We start from the raw sequence: 23,154 nt of genomic DNA on the forward strand, positions 1-23,154 counted from the left end.
CTAAAGCAATCCCTGTCCTGCTGCCAGGGCTGGCCCCGCCTGGAAGTTTAATTGGAATTGAGGTGGGAATTCAAGCACTTTGGCTCCGTCTGCCTCCCGTAAAACCGTGCCTGAGCTCCCCGTCTCCCTAAAAACATTCCTTCCCTCTCCTGCTGCTGGATGGCTGCTCCCCAGACGTGATGCAAGAATCCCTGGAAGCTGCAAAGGAGCTGGAAAAGGGGATTGAACCTGACCTCGGCCTTCCCCTGGATTGCAGTGGGGTTATCCCTCCTCCGGGGACTCCCCTCGCTGCGAGCGATCCAAGAAAAGCAGCTGGCAGGGATATCCAAGGAAAAAAATCCTTCAGGCTGTAACTGAAGGGCTGGCTCGGGAATGTCTAAGCAACCTGAGGGAAGGGTGGTGGATTTAAATCCCAATCTCCTCTTGCCGCTCCTCACCAGAGCTCCTGGAGGTGGGAGGTCACCGAGGTGGCAGCTCCCGGGAGCTGCCTCGCCTCCAGCTGCCCTTTTCCTTGGAGCTGGCCCTGGGATGAGGGCAGGAGAGGGAATGAGGTTTTTCCGTGCCTCTTTCCAGCCCCACTGGCTGCAGGATTAGGAGCTGGGAAAAGCCTCCTTAATTAAAAGTGATGCTCCAACCTCCTTCTGGCAGAGGAGGGGACAGAGCGGAGCTCCAGAAGCTTGGGAAGGGACAATTCCAACCTCCCTCTCCTGGGAGCTCGGCTGGGAGCTGGATCCTCAGGAGCTGTGGGTATCGTGGCTGTAGGATCCAGCCAGGATGATGGAATATTCTTGGGACACCCTCAAATCCGCTGCCCTTGTCCTTCGGGGAGACTTCACCCGGCTGGAAGTGGGAACACCGAACCTGAACCTGTCCAGAAGATCCCTAAAACCCCTGGATCATGGCACAGGAACGACGGGAATGATGCTCTCCTGGAGCTGTTTGAGGCTCTCGTGGGTGAGGTGGTGCCTGAGGGCACAGGGACCGCAAAAATGTGTCCTCTGCTGCTGGCAAAGGCTCCGGGAATTCTGGCTCCAGGAGGGAATGTCATGGTGGGAAATGGAGGTGCTGCAAAGGATTTGCTCCTGCAAATCCATGGAATTCCGAGGTTTTTTGGCTTTTAAACCCTCACCCAGCACTGGCTGCCCTATAACGCCCATCAGGACTTTCCATGGATTCAAGAAAATTATTTTCATTGGGGTTTTTTTTGGGGGGGGAGGGGGAATCCAGTTTTTAGTCTTTATTTGTTTAAAGGATAAAGCTCATTTCCCAAATTTCCCTTGCAACCTTCAGGGCTGGGAATGGGATTTCTGCTTTCCACCCTCATTTTCCAAAGGCTGAAACTCCTGGGATGGACAGGAATTGCAGGATGGGGCTCCTGGGGTTGGGATGGTTCTTCCAGCATTGGAGCCATGAAAATTTGGGATGTGCCAGCTCCAGGGCAGCTCCAGTTCCCTGAACCCAAATAATCCCAAAATTTGGATCCTCTTCCTCCCCGACCCCAGGCCGTGGAGAGTGAAGAGCCAAAGCCACATGGAGCTGGATCCCACTTCCAAAGGGAATGTCCATTCCCTGAAATAGGGATAAAAAATCCATCGGAGATGCAGGATTAGGGATGTCCTGGAAGACCTGGAACAGCTGTGGGAGAAGGGATAAAGCCAGGACTGAAGTCACCAGTGAGACCAATCCCATGGCAGGTGGACGATGGTTTTATTTTCCACGCAGCACAGACGAAATCAAGGAATTCCTGGACACGAGGCTGGAAAAAGGGATTTTAAAACCTTATCCAGACTTAAAATGTGGGAACAGCCCCATGGGAACAATTAAACCTCGTGGTCTGGTTCCCCTGGATATTCCTGGTCTGTCCCAAGCCTTGCTTGGCTTCAGCGGAAGGGTTGGGATCATCTGAGGAGAGCAGGAAATGAGGCTGTTCCTGGGGAAAATCCTTAAAAACAGGTCAGGAATGGAATGGAGGGAGAGCCAAAGGAAAAGCACGGGAATGACATGGAGCAGATCCCATCCAGCAGCCAATAGAGCTGGGGCTGGGATCTGGGGAATGTTCTCACCATCCTCGGGACTTTCCATCTCCAAGCCATGTGCTGAGGGGGATCCATGAGGAGCTCCTGGCTGGAGGGAATGGCTCAAATCCCGGGATAAGTGGTCCCAGCCCCACCTGGGCTGGCCCAGAGCAGGCAGGAATCCCAGGAACATCCCAGCTGTGGGACAGGACATTCCAGGAGTGGGGCAGGCATTCCAGGAAGGGGCTTTCATTCCACCAGGGATGGCTCCGAGTGCATCTCACCCCCTGCTCCAGGACTCCTGATGTAATTCCCTGCAAATCCATCCTATTCCTTGTCCTGGCCACTGCTGGGAATTGCCTTGGTTTTTCCAGCCAAAACCCCATGGATGTGAACGTGGGCACCTCTTCCCATGTATTCCCCAAATAATGGGAATGTATTTTTGGCTCAGTCCCTAAATCCTTCCCTCACCACGTGGAGCTGGATCCTCCTTGATCCCAGGATGGCATCCAGGATCCTGCAGTCCTTGGGAATGTCTGAACCCCTTCAGCACCCATGATTTGCTGTGATGGGAGTGGAAAATGTGGAAAAAAACCTTGGAATGGTGGCACGTGGAGAAGGAAAAGGAGGATGAGGGGATTCCTGGAGGCCAGGGAAGAGCTGGATGCCTGGGGAAGGATTGGGAATTGGCTGGGTGGGGTCCATGGAGGGGAAGGATTGGGAATTGGCCGGGTGGGATCCAGCAGGGGGAGCAGAAGGATGCGTTGGTCTCGGCGAGCAACAGCTCCGAGTGCAAGACCGAGAGTTTGGGTTTCATCCCTGTGGGAAAAGGCAGGAAAGGCTGAATCCTGGCCGGAATTTTCCCTTGGACCCTACAGAATTCCATAAATCCCCCCAAACATCAACGCTGCCCTTCCCAAGTGCTCCAGCCTTGGCTCTGGATGCTCCCAGCCCCACGTGGGTGTTGGTGGAGATTCCAGTGCTCCTATTCCCATCCCGTTTCCTTGGGAAATCTGCTGGTGGTTCGGCCCCTCCAAGCACCCCTGGTCCCTGGGAAGGATTAATTTGGGAAGGGTTTGTCCAGGTGTGGGTGGGACTCTCCCACTGGGATGCAGCTGGGAAGGGAGGATCCACCCCTGCCTTCCCTATCACTCCTTATCAGCTGATAAGAGCTGTCCCTGCCTCAGCTCAGCTCAGCCTGGCTCCAGCAAATCCCTCGACTCATCCCTTCCCACTTCCCTGGGAATTACCTTCCTTGAAGGGGAGAAGAGGGAAGATCCAGTGGGATTTCCCAGGATGGGCCATGTTTTGATTTCCAGGCTCTCCCACAGGGCTGGGACGTTCTCCTTGTCCCACCAGGAGCTGGGAAAGGATTCCAAGCAGGGCTGGTGGTGGGGAAAATCCTGTTCCCAACCCGGCCCAGTGCTTCTCCGGAGCTCCCAGTGGAAAATCTCTCCCAATTTTCTGCTCAAAGCAGGGATTTCTCCCTCAGCTCTGAGCAAATCCCTCTGTCCCTCCTTCCAAGGATTCTCTGCACATCCCTGAGCATCCCAATGGCTGGGCCTGGAAAACCTGGGGACACCTGGACAACCCCCAACCGGACATGGACCTTGTTCTTCCCGTGCCTCAGTTTCCCTGGATGGAAAATGGGGACGATGCCCATGTCCTGCTGGATGAGAACACCAGGAATTTGTTGGGATAAAAATCCATGTAATCCAAGATTCCAGCAGATTGCAATGGGAGAAGAATCCCACCCCCCCACCTGTGCACCCTCGGAGCTGAGGTAGGAGGTCGTTGTCCCTCTGATGACCCTCCAGGCCGTCACTGCTTCCATGGAGCTTCCATGGAGGGCAGGATTTGTCCTGGTTGTCCCTTGATGTCCCACCTGGAATATTCCCCATGGCCATGTCCCAGATGGGGCTGGTGGGACCTCATTTGCTGCTCTTGGTGAGCATCTCCTGGGGAAAAAGGGCGAAAATTCTCTCCCAAATTTCTCTCCATCTCCCACACCTGCTGCGTGCAGGGATGAGGGAAGAGGTGGAATTTCAGCTGGGCTGAGAGGTGGAGAGAAAGGTTTAGAAGATGGGATAAATATTCCAAGGTGAAGGGTGGGAACGTGGGGAGCTGGGGCTCAGGGGAGGCTGGGAAAGAGCGGGATGAGCATGGACGGTCTGTGGATGAGGAGCTGAAGCTGGACTGGCTGGAAAACTGGAGCAGTGGAAAAGTGGGGACAGCTTTGGGATTTGTGGGCAGACCCAGGGTGGCACCTGCGGCTCCTGGGGTCCAAAGCCACCTGGGGCCATGGGGTGGTCCTGGCCAGGGCCAGTCTGAGGACACCGGGGCTGTGTGGGTGGGGAGGTGCTGGTGACAAACTCCGGGAAAACGCAGGAGGAGGAGCTGGGAAATCCCTGCTGAGGTTGTCCCTGTCCTTTTCCCTTCCCAATGGATTGGTGGCTGCGTGCAGGGACAGCTCGTGGTGGGATTTGGGAGGGCTGTGGTGGGGACAGCGCCATGAGGATGAGCTGGGGGAGGTTTTGGAATCCCTACGGACCCAACGGAGAACCCAGAGCAGGAGATGGGACAACAAAACATTGGAAACTCCAGAGATCTCAGCTTTAATCAGAAACCTTCCCGGGTGACGCGTCCCCTCTGCCCTGCTGGGGACAGGAACCTCTTCCCTGCGCATGGAAATGTCCAGAAGGAAAGACAGGGGAGAGGAGGAGGGAAGGGGGAGAAGGGAGATGAACATGAGGTCGCTCGATGGGTCAAAAATAGACAACACTGATGTCACACGTGGCCATCAGTCCCCGCCGGCGGTGGCCCGGGGTGGCCCAGTCACTTCCTCCGCCCGATCTGGGCCATGAGGTGGGCGTTGGCCGCCGCCTTGGCCCGCAAGTTCTTGGCCTTGGCGATGTTGAAGAGGATGTTCATGATGTTGGTGGGGACGTCGAGGGACAGGGTGACCTTGGTGCGCCGGTCGCTCTTGGCCCGGTTCTGGTAGGTCTTGCCCTTCACCTGTGCCTGGGACACGTATTTGTAGTGGCCTTCCCCCGGGAACGTCCTTTTCCCCAGATCTTCCTCCGCCGCCTCCTCCCCGTCCTCCTCGGACGCCTCCTCCAGGGACGGCGACTCGGAGCCGCGCTTCTCCAGGACGGCGTTTTCCTCGGGATGGATCTTCTGCGCTTCCGAGAGGGCGGCGTTGAGGCAGCTGAAGATGGAGGCGGCGTTGGAGAGGCTCAGGGCCCGGCCGGTCCCGGCAGCTCCGAGCAGGATGAGGAGGAGCAGCAGCCTGGGGTGGGACATTGCGGTGGCCTGGCCGTGGAGACACCGAGGGGAGGGCAGAGAGGGCTGTGAGCTTCCCGTGGGACCTGGGGAGATCCAGCCTCTCCTCATCCCTTCCCAATCCCTAAAATCCCCGCCCTACGCTCTTGGATTCACCTCACGGGTTCTAGTCCAGGTGGGAATGAGTTGCCTTGGGGTGCAACCCCCAGCCCTTGGTTTTGGGGTGCTGGTGGGAGGTGGGATGTCCACGGAGCTTCGCTTCCATGGAGCTTCCATGGAGAAGAAGATTTGGCCTTTGCTTCCATGGAGCTTCCATGGAGCTTCCATGGAGGGGAGGATTTGGCCTTTCCTTCACGGAACACCCGTGGCTGCTGCAGGAGAGCCGGTTTGGACCATGGGGATCCCCATGGATCCCTCTCCACCTCCTCGGAGCGCCCATGGCTGCCACCAGCTGCTGCAAAGGTGGCGTCTCCAGTCACCTGCTCACCCTGAAGCCACCAGAGATGTTCCTCAAGCCCATCCCAACCCACTCGGTCCCAAAAAGATGTGGGAACGATGACCCCGTGGGATGGACCCCGTGGGATGGACCCCGTGGGATGGACCTGTGGGATGGACCTGTGGGATGGACCTGCGGGATGGACCCCGTGGGATGGACCTGTGGGATGGACCTGTGGGATGGACCCCGTGGGATGGACCCCGTGGGATGGACCTGTGGGATGGACCTGTGGGATGGACCCCGTGGGATGGACCTGTGGGATGGACCTGTGGGATGGACCCCGTGGGATGGACCTGTGGGATGGACCTGTGGGATGGACCCCGTGGGATGGACCTGTGGGATGGACCTGTGGGATGGACCCCGTGGGATGGACCTGTGGGATGGACCTGTGGGATGGACCCCGTGGGATGGACCTGTGGGATGGACCTGTGGGATGGACCCCGTGGGATGGACCTGTGGGATGGACCTGTGGGATGGACCCCGTGGGATGGACCTGTGGGATGGACCTGTGGGCGGGATGGGCCCGTGTCCCCTCTCCAGCCCCGGCCTTGGCTGCTCCGGGATTGCTCCAGCCCCAGGATCCTCCTCCCCCTTGGATCCAGGACAGGCCCCATCTGTGACCCTCTTCCTTTGGACCTGGGGGCACCTCCAAGGTCACACCACAGCAGCTTCACTTCCTACCTGAAACAGGGTCATTTTGGGGGTTTTTTGGGGTCTTTTGGCCCATTTTTGGGGCTGTAAATCCCTGGATCCCGTCCTGCTCCACCAACCCTCCCCATCTCCCTTTATCTCCACCTGACCTCTCAAAGGATCTCCCGTGGGACTTTTTGCCCATTCCCAGGATGGAAAAGGGTCCCCAAGAAGCCCCGAGGCCACGCGGGCTCTCCAAGCGCCTGGAATCCTGCCCGTATTCCCAATCTTCGGGCCCCATCTTGTGGCCAGCGGCTCGCACGGCAATTCCTGGCTGGGGCCAGTCCCCAGGGATGCGAGGACCTCACCTGGGGCTGGAATTCCATCCTTGATTTTGGGGTTGGGAGCTGCTAATTTCATTCCCATGGGATGTTGTGGGGCGGGATGGCTCCAGGGTGTCTTCGGGATGCCCCTGGGAATGGGGGATGTGACCCCAACTCAATCCATGCCCCGGGATCTGTCACCCTGGAGCTGCTGGGATCCCTGAAAATGCCCTTCCCTACCCATGGAGGGGGAGATTTGGGAAGTTTTATCCCCTGAATTCTGCCTTTTCCATCCCTTGGAGTGGGAATTGGGGCAGGGTTATTCCCCTAACTCTGCTATCCATGGAAAAGGGGAGAGATTTGGGAAGTTTTATCCTCTTAATTCCACCTTTTCCATCCCTTGGAGGGTGGAATCAGGGCAGGGTTGTTCCCTTAATTCTGCTCTTTGCTACCCATGGAAAAGGGGAGAGATTTGGGAGGTTTATCCCTTTAACTCTTTCCTTTGCCTTCCCTTGGAGGATAAATTCTGGGAAGGTTTATCCCTTTAACTCTGCCCTTTATTGTCCATGGAAAAAGGGAGAGATTTGGGAAGTTTTATCCTCTAAATTCCGCCTTTTCCATCCCTTGGAGGGTGGAATTGGGACAGGGTTATTCCCTTTATTCTGTTTATTGCTGTTCCTTGGAGTGGGGATTTTGGGCAGGGTTATTCCCTTATCTCTGCTTTTTGCTATCCATGGAAAAGGGGAGAGATTTGGGAGGTTTATTCCCTTAATTCTGCCCTTTTCCCTCTTCCCGAGGGAAAATTTGGCCATGTCAATCCTCCCTCAGGATTTGAGGGAGCCGCTCCTCTTCTTTTCCTCCTGTTTCACCCCTTCCCAAAATCCCACAGCGCTCCCCAGGCAAAATCCTCAACCCTTCCCTGGATCCAGATTGGAGAGGAAGGTGAGGAGCAGCAGCCGTGGAATGATCCAGGGAAAGCTGTAGGATCAAGGAAGGAAAACCTTTCCCAGGCACTCAACTCCACATGGGGATAATTCCAGACCCCAAACTCTCTTTTCCTCCTGCCCCAAATCGCACATTCGGGGATTTGAACAGCAAGGACATCCCGGGATTTAATTTTTCTTGGAAAAGCTTAATAGGATGAAGATTCCTCCCACCCCAAAATTCCCCTTTCCCCCCTTTTTCACCTCCTTCCACCCTCAGCAAATTCCCAGTGCTCCTGCAGGATGGGATGCTCGGGGTGTGGATTCAGGAATCGGGGCTTTTCCCACCCCCGGGGGACACTCTGTGATTCCCAACTGCCGCATGCAGAATGGGAATGTTGCCAAAAGCCCTTCCAGAGCTGGAAAAGCTCCGGGAAGAGCCCTGGGATGTTCCTGCCCTCTCTGGAATCTCGGAGCAGCATCTCCCCCTTCTCCTCTCCCCCACAGCTCCTTCACTGGCTGAATCGAGCGCCTTTTCCTGGGATTGTTCCAGCTTTTCCCACTTAAAACTCTGGGAATCTCAGCTGAGCAAAGGGAAGACGCGGTTGAAGCCATCCACACCCATTCCTGGTCCTCGCCGGGATGGATATCCCGGCAGAAGGAACAGAAAGCAAGGGAAGAAAAAGCCAGGAAAAGCTGATTTTTGGGATCGGGTTTATTTTTGCCCGGGGGGATTGTGCCTCAACATTCCAGGAAGTTTTTATTGGAGCAGGAAAAAAGCTGGAATTGGGGTTTGCTCCGTGCTAAAAAAAGCAGGGAAAGGAGGAAAAACCACCCGCGGTGGATCTGAGGAAATGGGAATTAAATCCGCCGCTGCCGGAGGGCGACCAGCGGGAGCCGGGAATTGCTGGGATGCCCGGGAGCGTTTTGCAGGAATTTTATCGGGATGCTGCCGAGCCGCCGGGAGCGTTTGTGTCTCCTGCAAAATCTCCCGCTTGGCTTGCAAGGAGAAAAATGACCCATTCCAGCTCTGGAAAACCGGGATCAAAAGCTTTGCCGGCTCTCCTCGGCGGCGGAGCACCGGGATGGAGCTGATTTTTCCCTGTTCCAAAGTAAGTCTGGGATCAAACTGTGGATGAGACCCGGAGACTTTTAAAACTCCGGCGCTGCCTCCGCTTCCCTGATGAGTTTTTCCCGGTGCTGATTCCCAGGGCTCCAAAATCCAGGTGGGCTCGAGGCAGGGGGGTGGATTTGCCTCGCTCTCCTTCCCATCCCTTCAGTGCCAGCAGGGATTTGTATCCCTAAATTCCCAAGATTTCCCGACCCTTCCCATGCTGCCTGTTCCGATCTGCTTCCCAAAATTGGTGGAATAATCCCAAAAATTTGTTTTTATTAGGATGGGGGGGGGGGGGGATTAAGGGGAATTTTTAATCCCTCGGTATCAAAAAATCTTGGAGTGCTTTTCCTACCCTGCTTTTTTTCTCCCTTAAAAGAAAAACATGGAATCTGATTTCCCAAGAAAACACTGGAATATTTAAAGTTTGTGCAGGTGAAGCTGGGGAATAAAAGAAATCCAGGCACTCACCTGCTTTTCCTGGATGGGATGGGAAGGAATCTGTGGAATCACTCCCAGGAAAGAGGCATCGGAGCCTTTCCCGAACTTCTCCCTGGCTGTTCCCTGATTTTTGGAAGAGGGGCTGGGATATTTTTCCCTCTCTCTGGAAACCTTTTCCCCCTCCCTCGTGTATTTATAAAAATCAGGGATCACGGGGTTGGAGTCGTAATTCCAGACGTGGAGCCTTCGTTTGGCAATGATTTCATTAAAATGAGCTCAGAGCGAGCTGGCGACGTCACGGAGCCTCTCCCCATCCGCAGGGAAAAAACCAGGAAAGTGGGGGGGGCGGAAAGACGTCGGATCCCACAATCTGGGAAGAGTCACCCCAAATTGGGGCTGGCGTCAGTGCCGGGATTTTGTGGGATCATGCGGAGCTTCTCCCCCAGGGAGCAGGGCCGGGGGTTTTGGGGGCAGGGATGTTTGAAAGCCGAAGGTTTCTCTGGCTCTGAGGGTGCCTGGTGGGGTTCCAGCATGGATTGATGTTATCCCAATGGATGTGGTTTTATTCCAAGAGTGGGGATTTGGAAGGGTTTTCCCTGTTTTCCCATCTCTAGGGAATTTTCTCTTCCCATTCAGGCAGGGGAAACAGATGGAAGGTGGAAATTTTGGGGAACTTCTTCCAGGATTTATTGGCACAATCCCAGGTGTGGCAATGGAAAGGGATGGGAAGGACGAGGTGTGGGATGAGGGGAAAAAAGCTCCAGTTCCCTAAAAATCCAGCAGGATTAACTGGGATCATCCCAAAACAGCAGCCAGGTGGGAAAAATACCCAGTCCGGGCTCCCAGGACTGGTCTGGTCCCAGTTTGGTTGGAGAGGAACTTCCTGAAATCCCCATGGTTTGGAGATTTGGGAATAGGGATGGAGAATTGGGAATGGGGATCAGGATTTGGGAGCAGGGATGGGGATGGAGGTTTGGGAACAGGGAACAGGGATGGAGATTTGGGAACGGGGATGGAGAACTGGGAACAGGGATGGAGAACTGGGAACAGGGATGGGGATTTGGGAGCAGGGATGGGGATTTGGGAGCAGGGATGGGGACGGAGAATTGGGAACGGGGATGGAGAATTGGGAACGGGGATGGAGAATTGGGAACGGGGATGGGGATGGAGAATTGGGAAGAGGGAATGGGGATTTGGGACCAGGGATGGGGATGGAGATTTGGGAATGGGGATGGAGGTTTGGGAACAGGGATTTTTTCCATGTCATCCCAGGAAGAACTCGGGTCTCTGGGGTCCCTCCAAAGGGTCCCAGCCCGGATTTGTGGCTGGGCCGGATTCTCCTGGAGGCTCCAAGACCAAATTATCCAAAGCTCCTCTGAAACTTCCTTGGAAAAGCCGTTGCCACACTGGAGGGGAGCAGTTATCCCTGGGAATGGGGAAAATCCTGCTAAAAGTGGGGAAAATCCATGGAGAAACCCCTTGAGGTGGGATGGGCTCTGACTTAGGGTGGGACGTGTTCCCACTCCTGGCCTGGAGAAAAGGAGCCAAAATTGTGGGAATTCCTGGATGAGGATCCAGCCCCTGAGGATCCAGTCTGAGCTGGGAATGGTGGGAGCTTCCCTTTGCTCCAAACCTTGGGAATTCTGCCTTTATCCAGATGAGCCCCATCAGGATCCACCTCTCCAGGAATTCCCTCTTTTCCCACCTCCATCTGGAGCTTCCATCTCCTGGAATGAGGTTTTGGTTTCCCTCCTTCCCCAAGGCCTGGAAGGGAATTTGGTTCTCCAAATCCTTGGAATTTTGGAGGAATTTTTGGGAAAAAAACCCCCCCAGGGCAACTTCAATGCAAGGAGCTGGGTGGGAAAAATCTGTGTGAGGGATTTTTTCCAGGGAAAAGGATCAGGGCACGGACTGGGAGACTTTTCCAGCTCCAGATCAGATCCTGGGCTGTTTTCCAGAGTTTTATTTCCCAACAAATCTCTTTCCCCACAATTGGATTTATTGGGAAGGGGAAATGTCCTTGGAGGATGCAAATCCATGCTCCTGACATGGAATTTTCATGGTGTTTTTTTTAAGGAAAAATAGGAAAGAGAAGGCAGAAAAAAGAAGGAATTCCCTGGTTCATCCCTTTAAAAGCAAATCCCACTTTTTTTAGCTGCCTCGGGATAAGCAGAGAGGAGATTTTCCTGCATGGAAATTTTATTTCCAAGGGAAATTTCCATAAAAATATCCCTGGGGAAGGAGGGAGCTGAGCCAGGAACATCCCGGGGCATCCACAGGACCTGGAGGCCTCGAACTCCCAAAAGTTTCCCTGGAAACTCCCAAATTTATAAAAAATGCAGCTTGTGAGGAGGCTCCATCATCCCTGGGATTCCGGAGGATCGGGACCTCTTCCCACCTTTCCCCTCCTTTCCCGGGAGCTGAATTTCCGGGAGTGAATCATTGTTTGGAGCTCATTAAAGTTTCATCTCCAGCAGCTGGGGAAAATCTGGGATTTGGGGCCGTTTCATCCCAGGAACCTTGAAAACAAAAAAAATCCTGAATCCCAGAAGTTTTCCCGGCCCAGGAGATTCCGTTCGCTGCTTCCAGCCCCAGAATTCCATGGAGGAGTCGGACACGGATGCGCTGAGGGGCAAAAGGGGCTTTTCCACTTGGCTTCGTCCCTTTCCCCCCCAATTTTTAGGGCTTGATTTGCGTTTTCCAGGCTGTGGAAGGAGGAGAATCTCCCAGGGAAATTCCCAATCTCCCTAAAATCTGACAGTAGATCCTTCCTCTGCCACGAGGCTGATTTGGGTGGATTTTATGGGAATTCTCTTCCCATAACCCCATTCGGGGGGGATTTTCACTCCTTCCAGCAGCTCAAATGCAGGAATTCTTTCCAACGTGGCCAAATATTGGAAAACTCCATCCAACGGGAAGAGAAGAGCCGAGAACATGGAATTTGGAATGATTACTTTGCCTTTTTTGCCCTTTTCCCACCTTTTCTGAGGGGATTTGCATCCCTGGATTTACACAAAGCTCTCCGTGTTGCATCTTCCTGGGAATGAACGAGATCCGCCCGGCGCTTTGGATGCCAATGGAATGTCAGGAAAACTCCTCGGGATGAACCGGATTGGGGCTACTTTGGAAATTCCCAAAAATCCCATGGGCCAAACCCAAAGATCCAATTCCACTGGAAGTCTCCAGGCATGGAATTAAACCTGGATTTCGCTGCTTTCCCTCCAAAGGAAAAGGGGGGAAAAAAGTGGTGGAAGAGGAAAAATAATCCCAAATCCTCCAAATTTTCCTGGAATGTTTTTATTTCTTTCCCTCTGTTGCATCTCCTGCCTCTTTTCCAAAGGGATTTTTGCACCTACCTGGACACGTGGGCAGCACATTCCTGGTTGGACGGACACACCTAAAATCTGGGAAAAATGGGAAGGGAGCCTGGATCCACACACAAGCTCCGGGAATTTTCCCTGATGTTGTGTCCCAACATGAAATCGCTGTTATTCCCAAGGATCTGAGTAGAAAAGGAGCTACTCCCGCTTTTTCCTGCATCCAGAGCCCGGATCCGATCCCACTGCAGCAGCTGGAAAAGACTGGAAAAGGCTCCAGGAAAGGTTCATTCCCTCCAGGTGGGTTTTGTTGCTTTTCCAGGATTCCACGGCTCTGGAGTGGCTCCTTGGCTTCCTGATTCCTGGGGAGGTTTCTGGGATGGTTTTGGAGAGGCTGGGGAGGTCTGGGAATTGCAGGGGGGGTGGGCTAAGGGATGCCCAGGAGCTCTCCAGAGGAATTCTGTGGGATCAGCTGGGATTTTCCAGGTGGTTTCAGGTGCAAAACGGAGCCGGACAAACAGCCCAAGGTGGCACCTTTTCCTTGGTTTTCCAGAGGCAAACTCATCCCGATTTTCACCCCCTTGCAGAGCTGGAAGGCACTGAAGGTTTTCCAGGCTTTTCCAACATTTTTTCTCCTTCCCAGAGATGTTGGGATGCAATTCCACCCTTGCAGCGGGCAGGGGATGGGGATTCCCTGTGGATACCGGGATTCACTGCTTGTTCCTGCTCCAAAAACGGATGGATTTCATCCCAAAGGGCTGTGGATGGAGGGAAACGTGGAGGTTTTTCCAGGATTTAGACTGGCTTGGATGAGGCTTGGAGCAACCTGGGATAGCGGAAGGTGTCCCTGCCCATGGGATGAGCTTTAAAATCCTTTCCAACCAAACCATTCCCTGATTCCAGGATTCCATCCATTGATGGCATCTCCAATTCCTCCTGCTGTAAAAATCCATAATTAATGAACCTGAGCCTAATTCCAGCTGGGAACACCACGGAGGGATTTTCCGTGCTGCTTTTCCAGAGGATTTTGTCGGCTCCTTCCCGACTTGTCCGATCCAAGCTCCCGGCACATCCAGAGGGCGCTGGATGAGGCTCAGCCGTGGCCATTTCAGGGCTGGATCATTATCCAATCACCAAATTATCCCGATCCAGCTTTTTCTCTCTCTCCATCCCTTTTCCTTTGTCGGGGTTGCTTAGGAACGGCCGTGGACATCGGAGGCTGCGGCCGGGAGAGTTTCAAGATTCCCTGCCTGGATGCACCTGGAATTCCCTCCTGGAAAAGGGCTGGGGGTGCTCTCTAGGTGCTCCTAAATCCTTGGATTCGCATCCCTGAGCCACAAATCCCCAGGGAACACAATCCAACATCCCTCTTCATGTCCACGTTCCATGAGGATTTGTGAACTGGCTTTATGTGCTTTAAATCCCAGATTTTTTCCTGGTCAGCTTTGCTTTCCAAGGCCTTTTTCCAGAGGATGTTCAGGAATTTTCTGGTTCGGAGCCTGGAATGTCGCCAGCAAAATCCTTCAGCCCTAAAACCTCTCCCCCCACTCCTGCACTGGAATAATTTCAAGGAATTCAATTAAGCTGACCTGACATTTCCAAGGAAACGCCGGGGCTCCGTTCCCGGAATGTTTTGGCCCTGGCAAAGCCTCCGGGATGGAAAATCAATAGCGAACATTTGATTAATCCAGGGGGGATTGAAAAAAATTCCAGTTCCCAATTTTCCTGAGCCCTGATGGGAATTTGAGCTGCTTTTAATCCACTGAGCTCGATCTTAGGCTGGCTTAAATATTGGATTTCACTTCCCAGCTCTTCCAAACCTGGATTGAGGCACTTGGATCCCCCAGGAGCTGCTGCCTTGGGTCGGGAATGTGGATTCTGGTGGAGGGTTTGGAGCCAAATCATTCCTTTGGGAGACTCTTCCCAAATCCTTTGGATGCACCTGGAGCAGGAGCCAGGAGGCCAAATCCTTACCCAGCCTTGGCTTTGGGATTTGGAGGAAAAGCTGCCGAGAAATTCCAAAGCCAGGGAAGTGAGGTCTGATTTTAAGGGATGGCACTGGGCTGGAAAGGGAAAATGAAGGGGTTGTCCCAAATTTCTGGGAACAATGACACAGGAAGGGAATTTCCTCCTGCTGCCTCCAGCCCCTGTGGATTCCCAGGTCTAGAAAGGATTTTCATGGAATTTCTGCTGCTTGGCGTCTCCTCACACGCGGTGACAACTTCCCGCGCCGGCCAAAGGATCCGCAGGGGGGATGAAGGATTTCTTCCTCTTGGCTTTGGGAAAAAATTCCACTTGGAGTTCTTAATGAGCACTTTATTACAGAATAGGTTGTTATCCTTCAGGGAATGAAAGGAAGAGGATTTTTAATAAGGATATGTAGGAATAGGACACAAGGAATGGCTTCCCACTGCCAGAGGGCAGGGATGGATGGGATAAACAGGATTTTGGGAAGGAATTCCTGGCTGGGAGGGTGGGGAGGGGCTGGAATGGAATTCCCAGAGCAGCTGGGGCTGCCCCTGGGTCCCTGGAAGTGTCCAAGGCCGGGCTGGAGCACCTTGGGATAATGGGAGGTGTCCCTGCCCATGGCAGGGGGGGAATTTGATGATCCTTAAGGTCTTTTCCAACCCAAACCATTCCATGCTTTTATTTTCCAACCAGGGAACCTGTGGCTCCTCCAAGTCTGTTTCCTTGATTATTTTTTCCAGTTTAATTTGGGAATGATGGCTTTTCCTGATTATTGCAAATCCTTTACTCCCCTCGATGGTCTCAATGCCGCGGGGCCGGAATTCCACTCATTCCAAATATTTCCTGGGATGTTGAAAGCCGGAGGCTGCAGCATCCCAAGATCCGCATCCTCCCGCCTTCCTGGGAAAATGCTCGCTGGGAAATCAGGATAGTGCGAAAATTTTGGGATAGTTCTCAGAAATCCGCTTGTTCCAAGCCCTGTGGAAAAGCCCAATCCCTCCTTTCCGGGTGACGCTGCTTTTCCCACCGGGAACATGTTGTTGCTTCTCCCAGGGAATTATTTTCCTGCCAGGAGCCAATACCAGAATGTTTTTCCTGCCCAGGGACATCTCGGGACCAACCAGGATTTTGGGAGGAGAGGCTGGAAATGTCCCTCTGGAAATGGCACTTGGCCCCTTGCCAACATTTACAAAATTCCATGGTTTTCAGGGTTTTTTGGGGATTAAAAGGAGGAAAAGTCCCCAAATTTCTGCTCCTCCCTCCTCAGTGCCTGGGGTTTGTGGGTGAGGAAAATCCTGGGATATGCTGGGTGAGGAGAATCCTTTTCCTACCTGTGCTTCCAGGAGCAAAGAGCCAACCCCAAATCCAGGGAAATCTGAAATCTGGGAAATCTGAGCTCCATTTTATCAAAATACCTGGAAAACTTGGAATAAATCCCTGTTTTTCCATTGGAAGTGCTGTAACCTTTCCCAGGGGTTATCCCATGGAACAGATTCTATTGGATAGGACCCCTCTCAGCTGTGTCCGTGTCTCCATGGGACCAAAATCCAGGGATTTAGAATCCCTCTTACTGGATTTCCACAAGTTGCAGCTCCAAACTCCTCAAGGAATTGGAAGTGACAGCTTTTTAGGGAGAAGCCTGGCTTGGATCCCTGTTTTCTTCGTGGACATTTTAACTCCTCTTAACCTGCCTAGGGAATTCCCAAGTGGAGGAGAAGGCAGGAATTCCTAAAGACCACAAGGAATTTAGGGCCAGGCTGGAAGAGATGGGGCTCATCGTGCCCCCCTGATCCAGCTGGGAAAATAGATATTCCCACCTTTCTCTGCCATTCCCAAGGTTTTCTTCTTCCAGGCGAATGATCCGGAATTCCATAGAACTGAGACAATTTTATTTTACAAAAATAAACTCGGGAATTTTTGCCACCTGGTTTGGCTCAGGAATTCTGCCCTTGCCATCCTCCTTTTCCTGAGCATCCGGAGGTTTCCCTCTCCTCATCCCATAATGTCCATAATTCCAGTTTTCCAACGTCTTTTATTCCCAACATCTCCCGCCTCTCTCCATGTTTGTCTTGTTCAATCTCGGAGGCATCGGAGTCGCTCCTCGAAATCCACTTGGATTTAAAGGAAGCACTTGGAGCGGATCATCTTCCTCTGCCTGGTTTTGGGGAAAAGAGGGAAGAGGAAACAATGGGAATGTCAGAAGTTGGCTGCAATTCCCAAGCTCAGGAGGTCCCTGGCACCACGGGATTGTCACATCCAACATCCATAAAAAGCAAAATTCCCAATCCAGGCTGAATCCTGGCTCTGTTTAGGATGGACCAGGAAAAATGGGCACATGGAGGATGCAGGAATCTGGCTTGGATTGGGATGAATCCCATTCCTGGTGGTTCCTTCTCCCCACAAACAGTGCTGGAGGTACCTGCAGCTGCTTCGGGAAGCTCCCAGTGGCTCCTAAAGCAAATTCCCTGGAAAAAAAGTTGGGCAGGAGGAGGCTCACTCAATTCCCGGTGCTGCTGGGCCTGGATTGAAAGCCCTGGGAATGATCCCAAAATGGTGGGATCTCTGCCTTTAATTCCTTTCTTTTTTAAGGTGCCCTCCAACCCAGAGCAGATGAACCTCACCAGAGATTTTTTAATGGATTGTGGAGAATTTATGGATTTTTTCTCCTCGGTGCCCAGAGGTCTTCAGGCAGAGGGAATTCTGAGAGAGGAATATTGTCCCTGGAAGGTTGGGATCAGCTCATGTCCTGCTTGGAGCAGGATGTTTGCATCCCTGCCAGGGCCCATGTTTCCTGGGATGAGCTGGAGATGAGGAAAATCTGCATGGACCGATCCCAAAATGCCTGGATCTGGCAGTGGAAGCCAAGCTGTGCTTCCAGAAGTGAGTTTTTCCCATTGAACCCCTGGATGAGGTGGGACCTTGATCCCAGGGTTTTAATCTAGACCTAAACTGGTCTAGATGGAGTTTAGGCTCTGCCTGGGGGCTGGAGATTCCAGAGGGTGCTTGGATGGAGCAATGCGGGGTTTAGAGGGCACAAATTCCCAAATTCCTGCAAATTTCACCCTCAGAAAGCACAAGAGACGTGCAAAAGATCAGGATGGGGTGTCCAAGCAAATCCATCCACACATCCGTGCCCAATCCCACCCATGGAATTGTCCCAGGGGAGATGTCCCGGAGCTCCTTTGGGCTGGATCAGGATGATCTGGGAATGGGAAGGGAACAAAACCCTACAAATTCCTGGCACTTCCCAGTGGGGCACCTTAAGGAAAAGGGAGCGGGCAAATCATGGATGGGTTTTCCGGCTCTGGGCTCATTCCTGGCTGGAGGAGGAGGGAATGTGAAGGGCTCAGCCTCACCTGCAGAGCTCCTGCAGTGCCGCTCGCATTCCCGCTTGGATGGGAAGCGGTTGCTGTTTCCTCGGCAGCCCCCGAACAGGAAGGGCCGGCAGGAGTTTGTGGGGCCGTGGAAGTACCAGAGCAGGGAATGGCGCTGGCAGGAGCCCTCATCCATGGGCTGCAGGCACAGGGCTGCGGGAAAACACCCCACATTCCCCACGGATCGGATCCAGGTGGGAAAGCACCCCCACATCCCCCAGGGATTGGATCCACTCTGGAAAACATCCCACACTCACCCATGAGTCGGACCCGCTCTGGAAAACACACCCCACATTCCCCATGGGTAGGATCCAGGTGAGAAAACACCCCACACCCACCCATGGGTAGGATCCAGGTGAGAAAACACCCCACACCCACCCATGGGTTGGATCCATTCTGGAAAACACCCCCAACCTCTCCCCATGGTTGGATCCAGGTGGGAAAAGGCCCCGCTCTGCCAGCCCTGTCCCTCCCTCCCCACATGTGGGGCTGGCTTAGGGACCCACAGCAGCAGCTGACCCCAAAGCCGCAGGGCTGGCAGGGCAAGGGGAGCGAGGATAAAGGGAGACATCCAGGAGTGGATTCCCAGCGTGGACAAAGGAGGGAATTCCCATAGGATTGGATTTCCCATATGGATTCCCAGAGTGGACAAAGGGGAACATCCAGCAGGGAATTCCCACGGTAGGATGAGCTCCTTGCTGCTCCATCATCCACCCCTGTGGTTCCCACCGTGGTGGTGCCTGACCTTTCCAAAGGGATGGTTAAAGCCTGGATTCTGGGTGGGATATTTGCATTCAGGGAATTCCCGGAGGATCCTCCCTGTGTGTTTTTCTGGATCAAAACCCCCTCCAGTTCCTTCACCATCAGCTCAACACGCGTGGGGCAAACCCAGCTGCTTTAAGCCAAGCCCAGACTGAGTTTTAACCTTGTGTTACTCCTTCAGTGCCACATCCCTTGATCCCAGGGCCAGACAGCCCTTCCCACCTTGGAAGTGACTTCCCTAAATGTCACTTAATTCCCAGCTTTTCACCTGGTAATTGGCTGTTGGCTTCTCCGTGAGAGGGCCCCGTCGTCTGCTGTGCCCGGGCTGGGGGGGGAAAAAAACCAAGCAAATCACACGGACTAAGGGCGTGCAAACAAATTATCCCTCATTTCAATAAAGATCCTTGGAGCCTTCCATGGATAACAAGTTCTCCTCATAAATGTCACGGAGCAACCGGCCACGGGGAGCGAGGGACCGGCGGCAATAAAACCCTTAATGGTGTTAAACAACTCCGTGGGAAAGGTTGGGTGTTCGTCACAGAAAGTGGAAGTGGTTGTGGTTGTTTGCTGGAGATAAATGTCGGGCTGGAGTTCGGGAGCCTCGAGAAAGCCGGGAGCGATTGGAATCTGGCGGCAATAACGCTCCGACTGCAGAATCCTGTTAACATTTGGAGCCGCTCGGCGCTCGTCACTTAGCAGAGGGATTTATGAGCCCTCCTGCCTCAGCCCCGGCTTTTAATGGGATTGTTGGCTGCTGCCGTGATTCAATAACACCTGGAATGTCCCATCCATCTGATCCCGAGTGCTGCCGTGATATAAATTGGGTTTAGATCCCAATGGGAGACTTTGACGTCCGGCACAGACGTCGGGAGAGCGCCTGGAGCGGGCCGGGAGGGGAGGGAGGATTGTCGGGGTTTGGTTCTAGGCTCAGCTGGGTTTTTTGGGATGTGTTCATTCCTTACATGGGGCCATCATCACTTAAAACCCTTCCCAAAGCTCTCCATCCTGGGGAATCATGGAATCATAGAACATGAGCTTGGAATTGGATGATCCTTAAGGCCCCTTCCAACCCAAACAATTCCGTATCTCAAATCGGAAAGAGCCTGTAAAACCCCTCGAATCCAAACCTCTTTTGGAATCCCTGGCTTGGAATGGGATGATCCTTAAGGCCCCTTCCATCCCAAACCATTCCATGTCCCAAACTGGAATAGACCAATAATGACCATCAAGTCCAGCTCTCTGTTGGACTCCCTGGCTTGGAATTGGATGATCTTTAGGGTCCCTTCCATCCCAAACCATTCCATCTCTCAAGCTGGAAGGTGTTGGAAGGATCACGGAGTCTGACTCGCTCTCAGACTGGAATTTGGAGCATTGAGACCTCCCCTACAGGATATTTTTTGGGGTGACAACGAGGATTTAATGACAGCTCTTCATCAAGCTTAATCGAGCCCCCAGAAATTCCACTGCCCCCAGAAATTCCGCTGCTCCATCCCCCTGGTTTGGAAGGAACTCTCAAAGAACATCAAACTTGCATCCCATAATAGAACCCCACACCTGTAAAGTGAGGGACAACACCACAACCACGATTTTGGGGTGTAAAAGTGACAACATTGGGGTGTCTTGCTCAGTGCAATGGGATTTTAAATTGGTTTTTAATTACTTTTGCTGGCTGTGTCATCCATGGTACCCAAGCCTCCCCTCCTGGTGCCAACATCTGAGCATCCTCACTTGCTAAATTCTGGGAAATGATCCCGAACTCTCCCTTCTTTTTAATCCTGCCCTGTCCTGAAGTTTGGACTTTGAGCTCCAAGTGCAGAAATCCTTCAGTAAATTAGTCCATAATGATTTCCCCCATCCTCTTTTCCCTCTCTCCCACAAATCTGGATGGAAATCCAAGCCCCGATGAGGAGATCAGGAGCTCCATGGGTGGTTCATTCCCTGCTGTAGGAGCAGGTCTGTGTCTCCCAGGGCCCTTCCCTCTTGGAAAACACGAACGGGAACGGATCCATGAGTTTTTCCATGAGTTTTCATCTGTGGCTTTACCCTTTATTAAAATGTTCACGAGGCCCTGGACGGAAATAGTCTGGGATGAGTGTTTGGTCTCAGAGATGCCATTTCTGCCTGGTTGGAAGTTTTGCTGGAAGTTGCCAAGGATGTGGTGGGAAAAATGGGACAAAATCAGCCTGGAAATGGCTGCCTCCTTCCAGCCTTTTCAAAGGAACCCTTTGGAAGGTTGGGATCACCCCTGATCCCACAAATATTTAGGTTTTCCTCACCTTCCAGGGGCATCAGCTCGTGTCGTCTCCAAGAGCGTGGGAGCCCTCACTGGGAATCCCAACCCTGCCTCATTCCTGCCCAATTCCAGGGAAGAGGATTTAGCACTGGGTTCATGGGATGCTCCGGAGGATTCCATGGTTGGAAAGATGGGAAGGAGGCAGCTGAACTCACCTGCAATGAGTGGAGGTGGCTCCATGAAGGGCTTCACTGGAGTCTCCAACGTGGTCCTGCCCTGCGTTGTGCCAAGCTTTTCTTCCCAATTTCCACCATTCCCGGTGTATTCCCAAAGCTGGGAATACCCTTGGAGCTGCCTGTGGACTTCAGCTGCCTCCAGACCTGTGGATTGAGGGTCAGTGAGGATGAATCCAATGCTTTGGGGTTGGCAGATGAGCTCTCCAGGCTCCATGAACCATCGGATTTGAGGATTCCATGAGGCCCGGAGCTCATCCTGGGGATGGTCTGGGGTGGGGGAGCAATCCCAGAAATTTGTGGGCAAGGATTGGGATTTCTGTGGGTTCAGTGTTAAAAACTGGGAGTCAGGAAGGGATTTGATCGTGTCTTGGAGGAGGGGGTGAAAACAGGAAACTTCCAGGTGTCCCTCTGATCCCTCAGATTCCTCTCAGGAAAAACCACCCCCCTCAAACCAGGATTCAACAGCTGTTGGTGATCCAACATTTTCTGCACTGAATCCCAGAAAAAAACCCCATTTGTTCCTAAAAAGCAACTTTTCATTTGCAGTTTTGGGGCCAGGAGAGGATCCTTTCCTGCATGAATTTCCAGCCTTACCCTTTTCCATGGACATCTTTCCCAACTCACCTCCACAACCTGCAGACGGAAGAGAGAGGGCAGAGTTTGTTTGCTACTTTTTCCCCCCGATATAAACAAGATTTTTCAACAAAATAATGATTTTTTTATGGATTATTTTTCATCCCTTGCCCCATCTTTTCAAGGATTCCAGTGCCTCCTAACAACTCCAGTGGTGGTGAACCAAAAAATCCTCCATATCCATAGGGAAAGCCCAGGGAATGGGCCAGGAGCATTCTGATGGATCACAAATAAATGGATTTCTGCAGGGCAAGGAAAACAAGACCCCAAAAACTTGAAATATTTGGATTCTGGGATAAAAGCATCCCCAAATTCGGGGGTTTTTTTGTGGTGCTGGTGGCAGTTATTCCCTGTGGCAGAGGAGAATTCTGTGCGCCAAGGAATGCCACCAAAGAACGGGAAGGAAAAGGTTCCAACTTCCCTCCGTGACCCAGCACATTCCCAATCCACATGGAAACGGGGGAAAAGATTTGCTGCCAAAACCAAACGGGAAGAGAGAGGGGGGTTAAGGGATAAAAATGACGAGTTCCAGGAGGTCAGGAATCTTCAGGACCTGGAATTCCACACTCCTGGAGAGGGGCCCCAGCTCCACTCGCTGCTAATGGGTGACATTTGGACGTGTGCTGGCATGGAAACGGCTCCAATTTAGCTGCTGGCAGGGTCGCAGCGGGGCCAACTCACCACAAATCCCTCTCATTTCGCTCCGGAGCACTTCCTTCACCTCTTCCTCCTGTGCCAGAGTGGGAAAATGGAGGTTAGGGATGAATTCCAAGCCTGGCATCACCTCCCTGCTCCTCTGGTGGAGCCGCCTTGTTTTGGGTGTGATGAGATCAGAGGTTTGGGGAGTTGGATTCGAGGGTTGTGGCTCATTCCCTTTGGAAATTCCTGGTTTTCCTCTGGCCATGAGGAATGGGATCCCAGCCCATGTCACACCTCAAACCTGGGCTGGCTTTCCAAGGAGTGTCCCCACCCTCCTGGCATTGTCCCCGAAGCCACGATGCCCAAGCATCCCTGAGCTCTGAAAAGCCATGGAGCCACCTGCATCCATGAAAAAAGTCCACTCAAATTATCCTCCAGGATTGCCCCTTGGAATGAGCTGTGGGACCACATTCAATGACTTGGAGCTGCACCTCCTTCTGCTTTCTGTCTCTTTCCCAGCCAACCCCATTCCCCATGGAATGAGACATCCAATCCCATGGATTTGGAGCCCATCCTTCATCCCTGGGGCAGCCAACAGCCACTGGTTCCATTGGGAATCTTCCCTGTGGGATGCTCGATGTCCTGCTGCACTTCATGGGGTCACCACCTCTTCTCCTTCTTGGGATTCCAAATTTTGGGGCATTTTCCAGGTAGGGACCTGGAATTTTCAGCAGCCCAAATACAGGCGGTTCCCACAACCCCCCTCCA

General features: G+C 53.0%; 2 protein-coding genes across 2 annotated transcripts in view; both read right to left on the reverse strand.

Moving 5' to 3' along the window:
• Nucleotides 1–4,632: 4,632 nt before the first annotated feature.
• UCN3 (urocortin 3) lies at nt 4,633–9,369 on the reverse strand. Its single transcript, XM_008628861.2, has 2 exons — nt 9,255–9,369; nt 4,633–5,327 (listed from the first exon to the last, which is right to left on the reverse strand). The coding sequence occupies exon 2, from the start codon at nt 5,316–5,318 to the stop codon at nt 4,851–4,853; it is 468 nt and encodes a 155-aa protein (XP_008627083.1). The 5' UTR covers nt 5,319–5,327; nt 9,255–9,369; the 3' UTR covers nt 4,633–4,850.
• A 7,007-nt stretch (nt 9,370–16,376) lies between these two features.
• Nucleotides 16,377–23,154, reverse strand: part of LOC103611375 (collagen alpha-1(VII) chain) — a 76,908-nt gene continuing 70,130 nt past the window's right edge. The window contains exons 71-76 of the mRNA XM_017727974.1: nt 22,429–22,477; nt 21,709–21,747; nt 21,094–21,258; nt 18,914–18,970; nt 17,866–18,036; nt 16,377–16,664 (exon numbers count right to left, since the gene is read on the reverse strand). Of these exons, the coding sequence (XP_017583463.1) occupies nt 16,651–16,664; nt 17,866–18,036; nt 18,914–18,970; nt 21,094–21,258; nt 21,709–21,747; nt 22,429–22,477 (495 nt within the window). The 3' untranslated portion in view covers nt 16,377–16,650. The remainder of the gene's footprint in view (nt 16,665–17,865; nt 18,037–18,913; nt 18,971–21,093; nt 21,259–21,708; nt 21,748–22,428; nt 22,478–23,154) is intronic.

This window comes from Corvus brachyrhynchos, unplaced genomic scaffold, assembly GCF_000691975.1.
Source record: "Corvus brachyrhynchos isolate BGI_N302 unplaced genomic scaffold, ASM69197v1 scaffold182, whole genome shotgun sequence".
Taxonomy (NCBI): Eukaryota; Metazoa; Chordata; class Aves; order Passeriformes; family Corvidae; genus Corvus; species Corvus brachyrhynchos.